Source organism: Ixodes scapularis, unplaced genomic scaffold (assembly GCF_016920785.2).
Source record: "Ixodes scapularis isolate PalLabHiFi unplaced genomic scaffold, ASM1692078v2 PGA_scaffold6__148_contigs__length_123643588, whole genome shotgun sequence".
NCBI classification, from domain to species: Eukaryota; Metazoa; Arthropoda; class Arachnida; order Ixodida; family Ixodidae; genus Ixodes; species Ixodes scapularis.
Window position 1 is genome coordinate 2,975,905 of NW_024609881.1, and position 16,307 is coordinate 2,992,211.

The following is a 16,307-nucleotide window of genomic DNA, read 5'->3' on the forward strand; positions in this document are numbered from 1 at the left end:
AGGGCCCCCAGCAAGGTTCAAGCGGAGCTTTTCCCTCGGGGCATTCTGCCGCAGTGACCGTAGCTGTTGGTGAGTTTGGCAGTCCGATACTTTTTCCAGGTCAACTGAAGCTCACCTATCACTAGTGCCGTATTCGTCGATTCTAGGTGAGTGTGTCCTCCTGAGGCCCCCCAGGAAGTTCTAAGCGGTGCTGTACAGAAGCCGACTTTCCCAGCTTCCCTAGAGCAGCCTGGTTCGCACCCCCCCCCCCCCCCCCCCTTTTCAGCTGCTGGTGAGTTTAGCACAATGATAGTGTTTCCAAGTCGACCGAGGCACACCTACAACGACTGTCGTCTCTGTTCATTTATTCATTCTAGAAGTGCGTACCATCCCATGGCTGCCTGAACAAGGTCTGAGCAGTGCCCTACGGGCCCTTGCTTTTCCGGCTTGTCCTGGACAGGTTGCTGCAGCAACAGCTGAGGAGTTTTCATGACTGCCTGGAGCTGAGCCGGTTGGTATGACATGATTCTGAAGGTTTCCAGCTGAACGTAGAAGTAAAAACCGAGGAGTGGAAAAAAAGAGACATACACTGCTGGACTATCAACCATTTACTGAAATTCTTCCTTTTCCTTTTCATCTACCTTCATGAATTAAACTATTTATTTATTTATTTATTAACTGGAATTTTTTTTTTCATCTACTCTCATGAATTAAACGAATGAGATCCCTGGGGTAACTTCTTCTTCTGTATGACATTTGGTGGCTAGCGCGGCTAGCGTTCACATCTTCCTGACTTGGTTCCCCACTTGGGGCGCTCCCAGAAGATACAGTTTTTCTTTCGAAAATAGCGTTATGGAGGCGGCACTCACGCAGTCATCCCCGTGCGCCTCAATAGTCAGAGATTCCAGGATTTCCCTTGCGAGCTGGTTTCTGAGCTTTCCGACGATGGTGATGTTTTCGAAATCAGGAGCACATTGGCATACTCGGCAATGCGCCGGTAGATGGCCACCTGACATTAGTGCGCCAACGGGAGCTGCATGCTCCCTGGTGCGGTCGTTAATACACCGCCCAGTTTGTCCAATGTAGCTTTTGCCACATGACAGCGGAATACGGTACACAACTCCTTTTTCGCACGGGGCGTACGTTGTTCGGTGCGCGATGCCACAGGTAGACCTCGGATTTTGATCATTCTTAAAATTTACCTTACGGCACATAGCGTAAGCCTTGTTGGGGGCTGAGCATACGACCTGTACGCCTTGTCGGCCGGCGATCTTTTTTAGGCGATGCGTTATCCCGTGGATGTATGGCATCACCACAAGAGGTTTGGGGGGCTTCTTTTTCGTTGGTTGTGCATTGGTTTCCTGTTTTTGCCGCACTTTCTTGCAGAGGGTCTCGCATACCGGTATGAGGGGTGTGCTTGCGTAACCAGAGTCCTGAAGCCTACTGAGCTGTTTTTGAAAGCTACGGCCGACTCTATGGGGGCAAGATTTTTGTAATGCCGAGGCGAGAGCTTTGGTTGCCAACCCTCGTTTTACTGTTCTTGAGTGTTCGGAGTTGCTTGGAAGGAATCCTTTACATGAGCGGGCTTCATACATCCAGCACACGTGGGTATTTCTGAACTCCAAGGAGAGATCCAGAAACCGTATGGACTGGTTTACCGGAAGTTCCTGGGTGAAAGATAGTCCTGGACAGCTGTGTTTAAAGGTGCGTAAAACAGCATCTAAGCACCCGTTGTTGGGCTCGTCTGCTTCGGAATTACACAGTATGAGAAAGTCATCCACATACCGGAAAATGACCTCGATGCGTTGATCTTTTAGATTTTCTTGGATATTCTTACCGCATGCTGCAAGGTACAAATCACACAAGTATGGGGCTACTCGGGATCCTATGCATACTCCACTTTTCTGTACATAGCGTTGCTCCTGGTGTGATATCACAGTCGCTGTGAGGTAGATTTCGAGAAGCTCCAAGAAGCTATCGAGGCTCATACCAGCTGCATTCTGGAATCATTGAAGGCCCTGCTCCTCGATGGTTGTTCGGAGGATCATCAGGAGAGTGGCATGGGGAATCGAATAATACATGTCCGTGATATCTAAGGAGAACCCCGATACTATTTCACATCCTTTTTCCTGAAGAAAGGAAATCACTCGGTCCGAGTTTGGTATTCTGAAGGGGTCGTTTACTTTAACTTGTGCTAGAATCTTCGCCAAGACCTGTGACACATTACTTTGCCACGTGTGTCTCTCTGATACTATGGCGCGAAAAGGGACATTGTTTTTGTGTGTTTTTGCCGAGAAAAAGACACACAATTCGCCTTGTTGCGATCCTCTGATTTTGGTGATGAGGCTTCTGCATTGCTCCTTTTCAAGTAATTTGAGGATGGCTTTTTTTGCTGATAGAGTTTGTTTTGGATCTACTTTTTTGAAGTTCTTCGTTATGGCTTGTTGGGCTTTTTCTCCATACGACCCCGCATCCAGGACTACAAAACCTCCCTCTTTGTCGGAGAGGCACAGCCTTAGGTCTTTGCGGCGTAGTTCCTGCACCGTTGAGGCAAATGTCATATTTGTAGTGTCCTGGTTGCGTAAGCTGGCCAGGCATTCAAGTCCCTCATTGATGATTTGCGATGATGTTTCCTGAGGTGCTTTGGACGCGATTTCCCTTACCATTAGGACCTTGTCGATGGCGTCTTGCCTTGGTGGGAGGCAGAACTTAGGCCCTTGTTCGAGCACGCGTCGGGCTGGTGCCGAAAGAGATACGTCCCCGATGATCTGGAGCGGCGAGCTTTTTGGTGCCGTCGTAACTCTTCGTGCTAGATGTTGTTTCCATGTTGGGAGGAAACGCATTTTCCAAAGGTACTCCGTTGTGTGTCTTGTCACTGTCATGTGGTTTGAAAAAGCGTTGGGGCTGAAAGATTTCACCCTGAGAAAATCTGTGAGAATGCGTACTTGGCGCCATGCCTCTGATTTCAGAATCTTCGAAACTCGTTGGGCATGCCCCTGTGATGGCTCAATGAAGCCGAAGAAATGCCGTACCTCGTCAAGAAGTATCTTCTTTCTGATGCTGCGGGCGAGCAACCTTGCCCGGCAGATGTTGGTTGCAATGAGATGACAAAGACCTTGCGGGTCAAGGAGGTGAAAATAAAGAGAAGATGTGCTCAGAGAACTAGAAAGATAATTCATGACTGCCTGGAGCTGAGCTGGTTGGTATGACATGATTCTGAAGGTTTCCAGCTGAACGTAGAAGTAAAAACCGAGGAGTGGAGAAAAAGAGACATACACTGCTGGACTATCAACCATTTACTGAAATTCTTCCTTTTCCTTTTCATCTACCTTCATGAATTAAACTATTTATTTATTTATTTATTTACTGGAATTTTTCTTTTTTTTCATCTACTCTCATGAATTAAACGAATGAGATCCTATTGACTATTGAGGCGCACGGGGATGACTGCGTGAGTGCCGCCTCCATAACGCTATTTTCGAAAGAAAAACTGTATCTTCTGGGAGCGCCCCAAGTGGGGAACCAAGTCAGGAAGATGTGAACGCTAGCCGCGCTAGCCACCAAATGTCATACAGAAGAAGAAGTTACCCCAGGGATCTCATTCGTTTAATTCATGAGAGTAGATGAAAAAAAAAAATTCCAGTAAATAAATAAATAAATAGATAGTTTAATTCATGAAGGTAGATGAAAAGGAAAAGGAAGAATTTCAGTAAATGGTTGATAGTCCAGCAGTGTATGTCTCTTTTTCTCCACTCCTCGGTTTTTACTTCTACGTTCAGCTGGAAACCTTCCGAGGAGTTTTCATTTTCGACTGCTGTTTATTTCCTTGCAGAGTGCAGACAGTTAAACACGGTTACTTACATTTGCTCTTATTGTCTCACTGCTAGCCACTTGACAAGACAAAATAATAATCTTTTTTTTTCTTTTTCAGGCACACTGTTTACGCTTGGCATCAGGCCGTATCATCAGACTGCCAGTTTTTCTGGTGTACTGATGAATAACAAAGAGCTACAAAACAGTTAAATGCAGATAAAACTGATATTGGCGCAATGACAGGAGTACCAGTTACAATGTGAAGAGAACAATTTACAATTTGGACTTAAGCGCTTTCTCGTTGCAGACCAACTTAAGTGTCTCGAAAAGTCCACTATGAAGGGGACTGCATGGAGTAAAGGGATCCTCGAGAACGTCTTTAAGATTCATCTTTTTTGTGTTTCCCATGGTTACAATGTGGTACTGGGGAATCGGGGTAGCTTTTGCCTGTAGAATGCACACTTCATTGGCATCTACAGGACTTCAACTTTGTGTCAGACATAATGCACAAGCTGATGGATTCTTTAGCATACAAGGTGAGCCAAACTTGCAGCATATAACACACTCGTGCATCCTTATCTTAAAAAAAACATCTCATGTTGGATAGCTGCACACCCATCTGATTAAATAGCTCGATGTTCAATTCCATGTGGTTTGTACAATTTATTGCTACATGTGTACCGTACCAGTTACAGCATTAGAACGTGTAAGGGCTTTAGAAGTATTTTATGATATGTAAAAGTGACTGCACCTGTCAGTAAAGCAACCCGCACATTTGTGAAGTGTTAAGAAAGCATTTTGATTGTGTATGGTGTGTCTCCGTGTCATATATCTTTTGTCATTCTGTAATCTCTTATCTTATGTACTGGGCATCCGTTCTACTGGCAGTGAATTCTCCTGCCGTGGCCTTTCACTTGGCTAGCAGTTTTGTAAAATAAATAAAATTGTGACTTTGATTTTGTTCTTTTTAACGCCATCTGTGCTTGTGTATTTTCATGGAGATTTTGATCTCGCAATCGCTTATTTTGCATTGTTCTCTGGGTGTAATTTTAATTATTTTTTCCTCATTTCCTTTTACTGAAATAATCAGCAATTGCTTTACTCGAGAACTAGGTGCTGAAACCGAGCGTTAGTTTCCAAGTCTGCACCAGGGCGCTGGCCCAGGAGTCTAAAAGCAGCATAAATCGTAATTAAACCTGGATTTTTTTTGTGTGTGAACAAATAACAAAAATGATACACTGATAAAATTACGGAGTAACAAAACTAAACAAAAACGGAGTTTTAATTTCTAAAAACGGTTTCATCAAATAAAATCACGAAAATTATACGCTCGGAAAGGTAGCGGCACCGCGTAGCCTCGTAGCGAAAGGCCCGCGGTGTCGCTAATTTTTACAGCAAGCACAGAAATACGTAGCGATTTTTATCACTACTAGTACTGCAGGCAGCTCAAAAGTGCTTGCTTAGCGTCAACCACATCAACACTTCCCCGATTAGAAAGAAAGTAGCATCTTGCTGTCTAGGCCGCCAAATTGTTTTTAGCGCCCGCAGGCCGAACCCTCCCAATAGCTCGCCAAGGACACGTATTAAAAAGTAGTCAATCATTTGAAATCGCAAAGAATAAAATTGCAATATCGCGATTTTATATGATGATTAAAAACGACTTGCAATTCCTGTGAAGCCGAAGACTCACGAGACACTGACCTATGCAACTCGGTAGGGACGATTATCTAAAGCACTTTCGGGATCCACGGTTGGACGAACAGATCTAGAGCGGCTTCAGGACGGCCCGATATGAATGCGGGTACTAAAAGAGGTCATTGCCACACTTGTCTGGCGAGAAAAGTCCACACGATCGGCATCTCGACCGCTTCAGCTGACCGAGACGTCGAGACGCTTGGGAAATTCCAGAGGGCACCTCCGTCGCAAAGCGGAAGTTAGAGGTGGGGTAAGGAGGGTTTTTAGAGGAGAAGGAAAGAGAATGAGCCACTTTCCCAGATATAGGGACTTTATTCGGCCGCGGCCCCTCCGCCGATCTCCTTGAGCCGACCGATGCTGAGCTGCCGAGTGTCCTGCATGGACAGGTTGAGGTCGTAGTCCCTCTGGATAGTGTGCTTCACCTCGACGCCCATCAGGGAGTCCATGCCCAGCGCCCCCAGGGTCAGGGAGGGGTTTAGGCTCGAAAGATCCTTCACACCTGCAGCCAGGGAGCGCCACCTCAGGTCGCCGCCACGACGATTACCCCGCGAGTCGCCCGACGGAATGCGTTTCGGGAGCCTTATTACGCCGCCTAGAGCAACGCTCGGCTGGCCCACACACTTGCAACTGCTTACGAGCAAGTGGACCGATAGCTCCATATATTCCCTTTCTTTTCAAGCATTATTCTATCTTTCTTGGCTCGATAAATTTTCCAGAATGTTATGTACTAGCATTTCTCATAGATAGTACTTACATTTCATCTCATAGATACTGGAAAACCCTCGCTCTAGTGAAATGCAGTTCCAGGATCCCCTCGTTGACTGCACCAGTGTGGCATCGCGTTCTCTCGTAAGACATCGCGAGAGGTCGTAATGCGGTTGGTCTTAAGGGGGCCCTGCAATGATATTCGCTTGAAATGTGTTTCACTTTACACGAGCTTACTTGCACTAGGAATACCCAAGTATGTGTTCGCACACAACGCCGTTGACCAAGAAACCTTAATGGAATAAAACAGCGCGAAGATAGAAATAGGAAGAGACACACCAGACAGGACAGAGCGCTGACTCGCAACTACGGCTTCTTTACTCAACGAAAAAGAGAAAGACAAAGAGAAGGAAAAAAGATAAAAATATACAGGAAAAGAAGAAGAAAAAAATTAAGAAAAAAAGGAGAAAAAAGACATTACTGTACGCAATCACACGCGCACCTTTCAGCCATGGTAGCTGACTACGGCACGTGCTGGACCCTCATTGTCAACTTCAGGAATTCCAGCTCCTTGCCTGACAACGCCACTGATGCTGCGCTGATACACTTTTTTCCTCTACTCTGGATGTGGAAGGCCTCCAGCACCTCGCGTGTCACTTTGTCCCTGTGTCGTCCCAAGATGGTGGTGGCACTAAAAAACGGCTCGCACAGGCACTCTTTACAGTGAACCGATAGGTGTCCTCCCACTGTCGCTCCGAGGGAGTACCTGTGCTCGCGGAGCCTTTCATTCAGGCACCGTCCCGTTTGTCCCACGTAGGTGGAGCCGCACGAGAGGGGGATACTGTAGACTACTCCCGTGGCACATGGGACGAACGGCCTGGCGTGCTTCTTGCTACACTTGTTTCTGGCGATTCCCTCTGCCTTCGCATGAACTCTGGGGCAGATCTGGCTCATTTTTTCTGGTGCGGAGAAAACCACTGGGATTCCATATCTTTTTCCAACATTTTTTAAATTGTGAGAGATCCTGTGTAAGTATGGGATAACTACAGGTCGCTTGCGTTCCACATCCCGTTGTGTAGACTGGCTCCCCTTTACTTTCTTCAGCAGTTTGCTTGCGACGTCTGAAAGTAGTGTCGTCGGATAGCCAGCTTTCCTCAGTCTTTCTGTCTGTATCCTAAAGCTCTCCCCCAGAGTGTGGAGGCAAGATTTTTTGAGCGCTGAGCTCAGACAAGATGTAACGATGCCCCTCTTCACAACCTTCGAGTGGGCCGACCTCCAGTCGAGGATGCCTTTCTTGGATCGTGGACGATAGGTCCAGCAGACACGCGAGTCTCCTATGCGCAAAGAAAGGTCCAGGTACTGGAGTACCCCTTCTTTTGGGACCTCAAAGGTAAACCTAAGGCCTCCCCCACACTTCTCGAATACCGCCACCACTGTGTCAACCAACGCTTCCAATGTTCCAGATCTTCTGAAAAACACCAAAAAGTCATCCACATAGCGAATTATCTTGATAATACTCGTGCCGCCTAGCTCTCTTTCAATGCCACAGTCCACTTCACCGAGGTAAATGTCACTTAAGACGGGGGCTACGCAAGAGCCGATACACACACCCGACTTTTGCCGGTAGCACCCTTCCTGCCACCCGACTACCATTGACTGCAGATAGAATAATAACAACTCCAAAAAGCTTTCCAGGGATACTCCACTAGAACTCCTAAAAGCCAGTTCTCCATTGGCTTCGATGCACCCTTTCACTGCTTCCAGCAATCTGTCGTGCGGCAAGGAGTAAAAAAGATCTTCCACGTCTATACTACAAGCGTGCCTCATCTCTGGACCCTCAGCTTCGAGGTACTCTACAAGCTCCAAAGAATTGAAAACCCTAAAAGGGTCCTTGATATTCAATGATGATAACTGTTTTTGTAGGTAGGAGGCCACCTGCCTTTGCCACGATCCCTTTTCCGTGACAATGGCTCGGAACGGGCACCCTTCTTTATGGGTTTTGGCGCTGAAAAACGCTTGCAGGTGTACATTCTCCGCTTTTCCCACTCTCACCGCCAGCTGGGTTAACGCCAGGCGATCACAAAGTCCTTTTGCCCTGTCTCGAAGTTTCTTCAGACCCACATTGACCGGTCTGAAATTTTTCTCAATGGCCGCGTTTGCCTTTTCATTGAACATGCCCTTTGGTAACACAACAAACTGACCCTCTTTGTCGGATAACATGACACGTAGGTCACTGTCTACCATGAAATCCACCAAAGTGGTAATTGGACAAACCTGTCCTCTTCTTCTTGGTGATTGAAGAACTTCCACACACTCGTGAATGCACCTTGGCCTGTCGCCTTCCATTGCCTTCTCTGCTACGTTCTTGGCCAGAGTCACCAACTCGGGAGGGCTTAGGACCGGCTCGAAGCAGAACTTGGGACCCAGCTCTAACGGCTTGCCAATTTCTGGAGGAATCTCGGCTTCACCCAATGTTGTGTATCCGCGGGTCGACGGAGTCATCAGGTCCTTCTTCTTTGGAAGTTGTGGCCGGATTCTCTGCCACAAGAACTCCGTGGCATCCCTTGCTCTCTTGTTCATCTCATGGTAGAAATTTCGTGAATTGGCAGGGTTTTCCTTTGCGGAGGCACAGGCTACTCTCAGGCAGTCTCGGAAGAATTTTTCCTGGCGCCAGTACTCGGATCTTAAAACACGACACACCCTTTTTGTGTGTCCTTCCGATGGAGCGAGGAGGCCGAAAATCCCTTTCAGTTCCACAGGACACGTACCACGTCGAATGTGCCAAGAAGAAACCCTTGCACTACACACACACTGGGCTATTAGGTTAACGAGGACACAAGGATTAGAGAAAAAAACATTAGAATTGACAGGAGAAGGGCCCGATGCAAAAGAAATAAACTGTACTAAGGTTGAAAGCTGGGCTAGTTGGTGATCGTTGTACATAATGGAATAAAACAGCGCGAAGATAGAAATAGGAAGAGGCACACCAGACAGGACAGAGCGCTGACTCGCAACTACGGCTTCTTTACTCAACGAAAAAGAGAAAGACAAAGAGAAGGAAAAAAGATAAAAATATACAGGAAAAGAAGAAGAAAAAAATGAAGAAAAAAGTAGAAAAAAGACATTACTGTACGCAATCACACGCGCACTTTTCAGCCATGGTAGATGACTACGGCACGTGCTGGACCCTCATTGTCAACTTCAGGAATTCCAGCTCCTTGCCTGACAACGCCACTGATGCTGCGCTGATACACTTTTTTCCTCTACTCTGGATGTGGAAGGCCTCCAGCACCCCGCGTGTCACTTTGTCCCTGTGTCGTCCCAAGATGGTGGTGGCACTTGTCTTTCTCTTTTTCGTTGAGTAAAGAAGCCGTAGTTGCGAGTCAGCGCTCTGTCCTGTCTGGTGTGTCTCTTCCTATTTCTATCTTCGCGCTGTTTTATTCCATTATGTACAACGATCACCAACTAGCCCAGCTTTCAACCTTAGTACAGTTTATTTCTTTTGCATCGGGCCCTTCTCCTGTCAATTCTAATGTTTTTTTTCTCTAATCCTTGTGTCCTCGTTAACCTAATAGCCCAGTGTTTGTGTAGTGCAAGGGTTTCTTCTTGGCACATTCGACGTGGTACGCGTCCTGTGGAACTGAAAGGGATTTTCGGCCTCCTCGCTCCATCGGAAGGACACACAAAAAGGGTGTGTCGTGTTTTAAGATCCGAGTACTGGCGCCAGGAAAAATTCTTCCGAGACTGCCTGAGAGTAGCCTGTGCCTCCGCAAAGGAAAACCCTGCCAATTCACGAAGGTTCTACCATGAGATGAACAAGAGAGCAAGGGATGCCACGGAGTTCTTGTGGCAGAGAATCCGGCCACAACTTCCAAAGAAGAAGGACCTGATGACTCCGTCGACCCGCGGATACACAACATTGGGTGAAGCCGAGATTCCTCCAGAAATTGGCAAGCCGTTAGAGCTGGGTCCCAAGTTCTGCTTCGAGCCGGTCCTAAGCCCTCCCGAGTTGGTGACTCTGGCCAAGAACGTAGCAGAGAAGGCGATGGAAGGCGACAGGCCAAGGTGCATTCACGAGTGTGTGGAAGTTCTTCAATCACCAAGAAGAAGAGGACAGGTTTGTCCAATTACCACTTTGGTGGATTTCATGGTAGACAGTGACCTACGTGTCATGTTATCCGACAAAGAGGGTCAGTTTGTTGTGTTACCAAAGGGCATGTTCAATGAAAAGGCAAACGCGGCCATTGAGAAAAATTTCAGACCGGTCAATGTGGATCTGAAGAAACTTCGAGACAGGGCAAAAGGACTTTGTGATCGCCTGGCGTTAACCCAGCTGGCGGTGAGAGTGGGAAAAGCGGAGAATGTACACCTGCAAGCGTTTTTCAGCGCCAAAACCCATAAAGAAGGGTGCCCGTTCCGAGCCATTGTCACGGAAAAGGGATCGAGGCAAAGGCAGGTGGCCTCCTACCTACAAAAACAGTTATCATCATTGAATATCAAGGACCCTTTTAGGGTTTTCAATTCTTTGGAGCTTGTAGAGTACCTCGAAGCTGAGGGTCCAGAGATGAGGCACGCTTGTAGTATAGACGTGGAAGATCTTTTTTACTCCTTGCCGCACGACAGATTGCTGGAGGCAGTGAAAGGGTGCATCGAAGCCAATGGAGAACTGGCTTTTAGGAGTTCTAGTGGAGTATCCCTGGAAAGCTTTTTGGAGTTGTTGTTATTCTATCTGCAGTCAATGGTAGTCGGGTGGCAGGAAGGGTGCTACCGGCAAAAGTCGGGTGTGTGTATCGGCTCTTGCGTAGCCCCCGTCTTAAGTGACATTTACCTCGGTGAAGTGGACTGTGGCATTGAAAGAGAGCTAGGCGGCACGAGTATTATCAAAATAATTCGCTATGTGGATGACTTTTTGGTGTTTTTCAGAAGATCTGGAACATTGGAAGCGTTGGTTGACACAGTGGTGGCGGTATTCGAGAAGTGTGGGGGAGGCCTTAGGTTTACCTTTGAGGTCCCAAAAGAAGGGGTACTCCAGTACCTGGACCTTTCTTTGCGCATAGGAGACTCGCGTGTCTGCTGGACCTATCGTCCACGATCCAAGAAAGGCATCCTCGACTGGAGGTCGGCCCACTCGAAGGTTGTGAAGAGGGGCATCGTTACATCTTGTCTGAGCTCAGCGCTTAAAAAATCTTGCCTCCACACTCTGGGGGAGAGCTTTAGGATACAGACAGAAAGACTGAGGAAAGCTGGCTATCCGACGACACTACTTTCAGACGTCGCAAGCAAACTGCTGAAGAAAGTAAAGGGGAGCCAGTCTACACAACGGGATGTGGAACGCAAGCGACCTGTAGTTATCCCATACTTACACAGGATCTCTCACAATTTAAAAAATGTTGGAAAAAGATATGGAATCCCAGTGGTTTTCTCCGCACCAGAAAAAATGAGCCAGATCTGCCCCAGAGTTCATGCGAAGGCAGAGGGAATCGCCAGAAACAAGTGTAGCAAGAAGCACGCCAGGCCGTTCGTCCCATGTGCCACGGGAGTAGTCTACAGTATCCCCCTCTCGTGCGGCTCCACCTACGTGGGACAAACGGGACGGTGCCTGAATGAAAGGCTCCGCGAGCACAGGTACTCCCTCGGAGCGACAGTGGGAGGACACCTATCGGTTCACTGTAAAGAGTGCCTGTGCGAGCCGTTTTTTAGTGCCACCACCATCTTGGGACGACACAGGGACAAAGTGACACGCGAGGTGCTGGAGGCCTTCCACATCCAGAGTAGAGGAAAAAAGTGTATCAGCGCAGCATCAGTGGCGTTGTCAGGCAAGGAGCTGGAATTCCTGAAGTTGACAATGAGGGTCCAGCACGTGCCGTAGTCAGCTACCATGGCCGAAAGGTGCGCGTGTGATTGCGTACAGTAATGTCTTTTTTCTCCTTTTTTTCTTCATTTTTTTCTTCTTCTTTTCCTGTATATTTTTATCTTTTTTCCTTCTCTTTGTCTTTCTCTTTTTCGTTGAGTAAAGAAGCCGTAGTTGCGAGTCAGCGCTCTGTCCTGTCTGGTGTGTCTCTTCCTATTTCTATCTTCGCGCTGTTTTATTCCATTATGTACAACGATCACCAACTAGCCCAGCTTTCAACCTTAGTACCAAGAAACCTCTTTGTCGCGGTGTAATTTCACGAATAAAAACGAGCGTTTTCTTTCAGTCTTTTCGCAAATCTTCACGACGTAGTTTAGAGCATAGAGTTATTATAATGTACGCTAGAGGTTCAACTGGCGCTAGTGTCTATGCGACTTCCGGGAGGCAAATTGAAGCAGACAGCAACCAGTCTACTTTTGCGGTGCTCCTGTGCATTCCTATGGGAAAACGCGCGTGCATTTTGTCTCTTCGCCGTAAAATAACATGAATAACTTTTATTATTTCGGTTGTACCGGATAGTATGTACATCTATTAATATTGTAAAAGTGTAATTGCTTTAATTACAGCATTTTTCATTATCACTGAGCGATGTTAAGCTTCGCTATATTTCAGGCCCAAACCTATGTTCCATGGCAGGTATGTAAAGACAAGCGACGATTCTAAGCAAACTAACGATCGAAAAGAATGTGGAGTGTGTTCAAGGTTCGCTAGCAAATATGCCCGTCCGGTCACTCTATGAACATGACTCCGTCGTGCATCTTTACGACGGTTAAAACACATAAAACATTCGAATGTAAGAAATAAAGTACGTGGACCGCGAAAGGTGTGCCTTTTTATTATCTCCTATGCCGGGCAGTTTTTATCGGGCACCTGTTTTCCGACTTTTCCCTATTTGCAAATATTTAGAGCGTGCAGTTGATGATTTGAACCCAAAACGTGCATCTTTGCACATATTCATGAGCAGAAAGAATAAAGCAGTACTTATTTATTGCAAATCGGACTATATTACGTGGTTTTCAATTTATTTTGATCGCCTGCATGCACAACGAGTTACTTATTCAGTGTTACTGCGTAGTTCTTGCCGTCTCTCTTGGTTTTCCACATGTCCTTCGTTCGTTTGACACGTATATCCCATGGTGGAATGCACCGATGCCGCGTTCGCGCTAACAGTGTCCGACAGTGCACATAAATACATGTACGAAGCGGTTTTAGCACCGTTTTTCATGCCACGAATTTCACATAAAAACGCCGTAACTGACCAATTATTTCATCTGCGTGACTGAGAAATGTTCCAATGTGCCAGTACGTATGGAATATTCGTGATATTTGCTCTTATAATCGAGCACAGCGAGAAAATGCACTCGCTTTTTCCCATAGAAATGCATTACCGGAAGTCAATTTCAGACTGGTTGCTGTCTGCTTCAATTTGCAGCAGCACACTAGCGCCAGTTGAACCTCTAGCGTACATTATAATAACTCTATGGTTTAGAGGTCGCAGTGTTGACATAGTTGCCCATGGCAATATTTGAACGCGGCTCGTAGATTGGACACGAGCATTGCACGAGCACTCGATTTGGGCTCTCGATAATCAATAGCTCGACGAGCATTCGGGTAGTAGCTCGTGTCCAATCGCTGCAATGACGACCATAGCCGACTCCCTAACAACGTGTATCTATGATAAACATGGGCGGCATATAATCTTCTCCAGATCACGCGACTACTTGTTCTGGCGGCGAGCTGAGAAAAAAAAAAAAATGCTGCACGTGTTTCCTATTTTTTTTCGACTACCTTTGCATGACGAGAAAGACGCGTGTTTCATAGGTAAGGAATTAATTCTAAATGGAATTTTTGCAAAGTATCAAAATAGTTGCTTCTTTATGTAGTCGCAAGTCTGTGAACCGGCCTCAGCGCCTCCCACGAGGAGCACGAGAGAGAGGACTTACCGAGGATGTCTGCCACGGACTGGAGGAGGTCGTGCTTGTCCTTGGCCTTGGACCCAGAGGAGAGGTTGGCCTTGATCAGGCTTGAGACCACGGGGTGGCCTTGGCGCAGGAAGTGGTCCAGCACCGTCAGGCACGAGCCGATGCGCTGGGGCACTGTGCCGCCCACCCCCACGTCCGGCCCCATCGTCTCCCACAGGACGCCAACGTCGCCGATGGAGCCCCACTGGATGGCCAGGCCTGGGGGAAGAGGGAGGTCGGCGGGGGTTGTCCTGCCTCGCGTCCAGTTTGCGCGAGGGTCACCTCTAGCTCACTATATTGATCCACTGTATCGGCACAGATTTCGAGCTTCGCGGATCTTATGTTAAAACCTAAGAAGCGTGTTGGTAGGGACTTCAAAAACACAAAAAAGGAATGAACACAAATAGCTTGTCCTTTTTGTGTTTATTCTTTCGGTGTTTTTTAAGCGCATCTTGTGTTTCAGGTATGTACAAGAATCGTTCAAGGTCTGCCGGGACCACGGAGTAAGATATAGAGGCGTGGGTATCGCGCGTGTGGACGCCACAAGTGCTAAAAGTAGCGCTAATGTGCACTACAATTGCGTACACTATTTTAAAACTCCATTGGCTCTTGTTTTGTGTCTCGATCAACAGCAGCAAGAACAGTTTTAGGAACGCATTGAAGTGAAGAGAGTCGGAGCAGATGCACCGAGCAAAAAGTTTTGTTGCAATGGCACCCCGGTGCCATGGCAACAAAACACTTTTACAGCGAAGCTGTATATGACTCAAGTCGGATTTCTGGAATTGTATCGTGTCGTCATCCTCACGAAAAAAACAAAACAAAAAAAACCTTCAGCGATTAAAGCGAAAAGTGCATATCACCCATACAACATACAGCTGGGCATTCGTTTCAATAAAGACAAGCACAAAACAAGCATTCGAACCACATATTTGATGATAAGGCGCTCCTGATAACCATACGAATCACGTAGCGCTCACCGCATACGTTTCCCGGTGAAGATTACAGTTGTGGAAGCTGCCGGGACGACAGCAGCTTGCGACGCGGGGAGTGGCGTCACTAGCCTTTATATTTAAAAAGAACCCGCCTATACTCCGTTTCACCTTACATCCGGAAGAAGTAGACGCTACAAGCTACCCTAGCCAATCCCGTTCTGTGGACGCAGCCCGCGATACGCTTATCGCGCTTTGCTCTGCCCCTCTCTAAAGTCACGAGACATTCACACGTCCTTGGATTGGCTCCGATGGCTCGTAACATCCGCTGCGCTCGGACGTAAAGTGAAATGGAGTATAGCAACCGATTGCGTTGTTATTGTAGCACCGCCATGGGTAGGCTACGCATAGTTAGGACTCCCGAGGTGCAGCGTGAATACGAGGAGCGGCAAAGGGAGAAGATACGGCAATACCACCAGTGGCGGCATTTGATATATGGGTGATCTTTGCAGGTGATACCACATCTTCGCTGGCCAACCGCCTTCACTGCGTGAATTGGAGCCCTCATTGTTTTGTTTCTGTTGGTTATTTTTACTCAGTTGCGCCGTTAGGCCAACGGTGACGCTGTTGGCATAGGCTACTCGGATACTTTCCAACAGGACTTTATGCAGCCGATCGCGTCGATGCATTCACCGTGCTGCGTGTCCTAACCTAAAGAGGAGTACCTTACACCGTGGCGGGAACTTTTGTCCGTGAGATATTGCTGAGCAAGTGTAGCACGATTAAATTTACAAAGGAACATTAACATAATGCTTCTCAAGTATCTCGTGCCAGGAAAGACTTATTTGATGCGATTGCAGCATTCCGACCATCGTGGCGATGAGCCCATTTGTGGGGCAGTGGTGCACAGTCAAATTGTTAACAAAGGAGATGGTTAGACTAGTCTAAATTTTGAGAAGAATGCAAGCACAGCATGGTATTTTCGATGGATGCACAGAAGGGTATCTTGCACCAAGTCCCAGAGCATATAGATTCCTCGGAACTCAGGGACTCCCCAGAGAAGCTTTAAAGGGTCTGAAAACGATTTCCTTAATCGCTTTTTCTCCTAAGCCAAAGTTTTATACAAATTTAATCACAACTTCGGAAAATTTGAGCCACCCACAGATGCGCACGTATGAGCCAAACACTCCTTACTGTGAAGGTACTACTGTTTACGGTAGTTGTAGGCTTCCGAACTGCTTTATATCATCTTTGCCAAGTTTAGGAGGAGTTCCTCAGTTGTCATTCAAGTACTGTTGTGCGAGTGTCCAAATG

The 16,307-nt window shown here is 47.1% G+C and overlaps 1 protein-coding gene and 1 pseudogene across 1 annotated transcript in view; both read right to left on the bottom strand.

Moving 5' to 3' along the window:
• Positions 1-797: 797 nt before the first annotated feature.
• Positions 798-3,179, bottom strand: LOC120836901 (annotated as a pseudogene).
• A 2,600-nt stretch (positions 3,180-5,779) lies between these two features.
• The window catches only part of LOC8036850 (fatty acid synthase), a 161,213-nt gene continuing 150,685 nt past the window's right edge, over positions 5,780-16,307 (bottom strand). Inside the window, exons 24-25 of the mRNA XM_029993281.4 lie at positions 14,047-14,283; positions 5,780-5,986 (exon numbers count right to left, since the gene is read on the bottom strand). Of these exons, the coding sequence (XP_029849141.2) occupies positions 5,799-5,986; positions 14,047-14,283 (425 nt within the window). The 3' untranslated portion in view covers positions 5,780-5,798. The remainder of the gene's footprint in view (positions 5,987-14,046; positions 14,284-16,307) is intronic.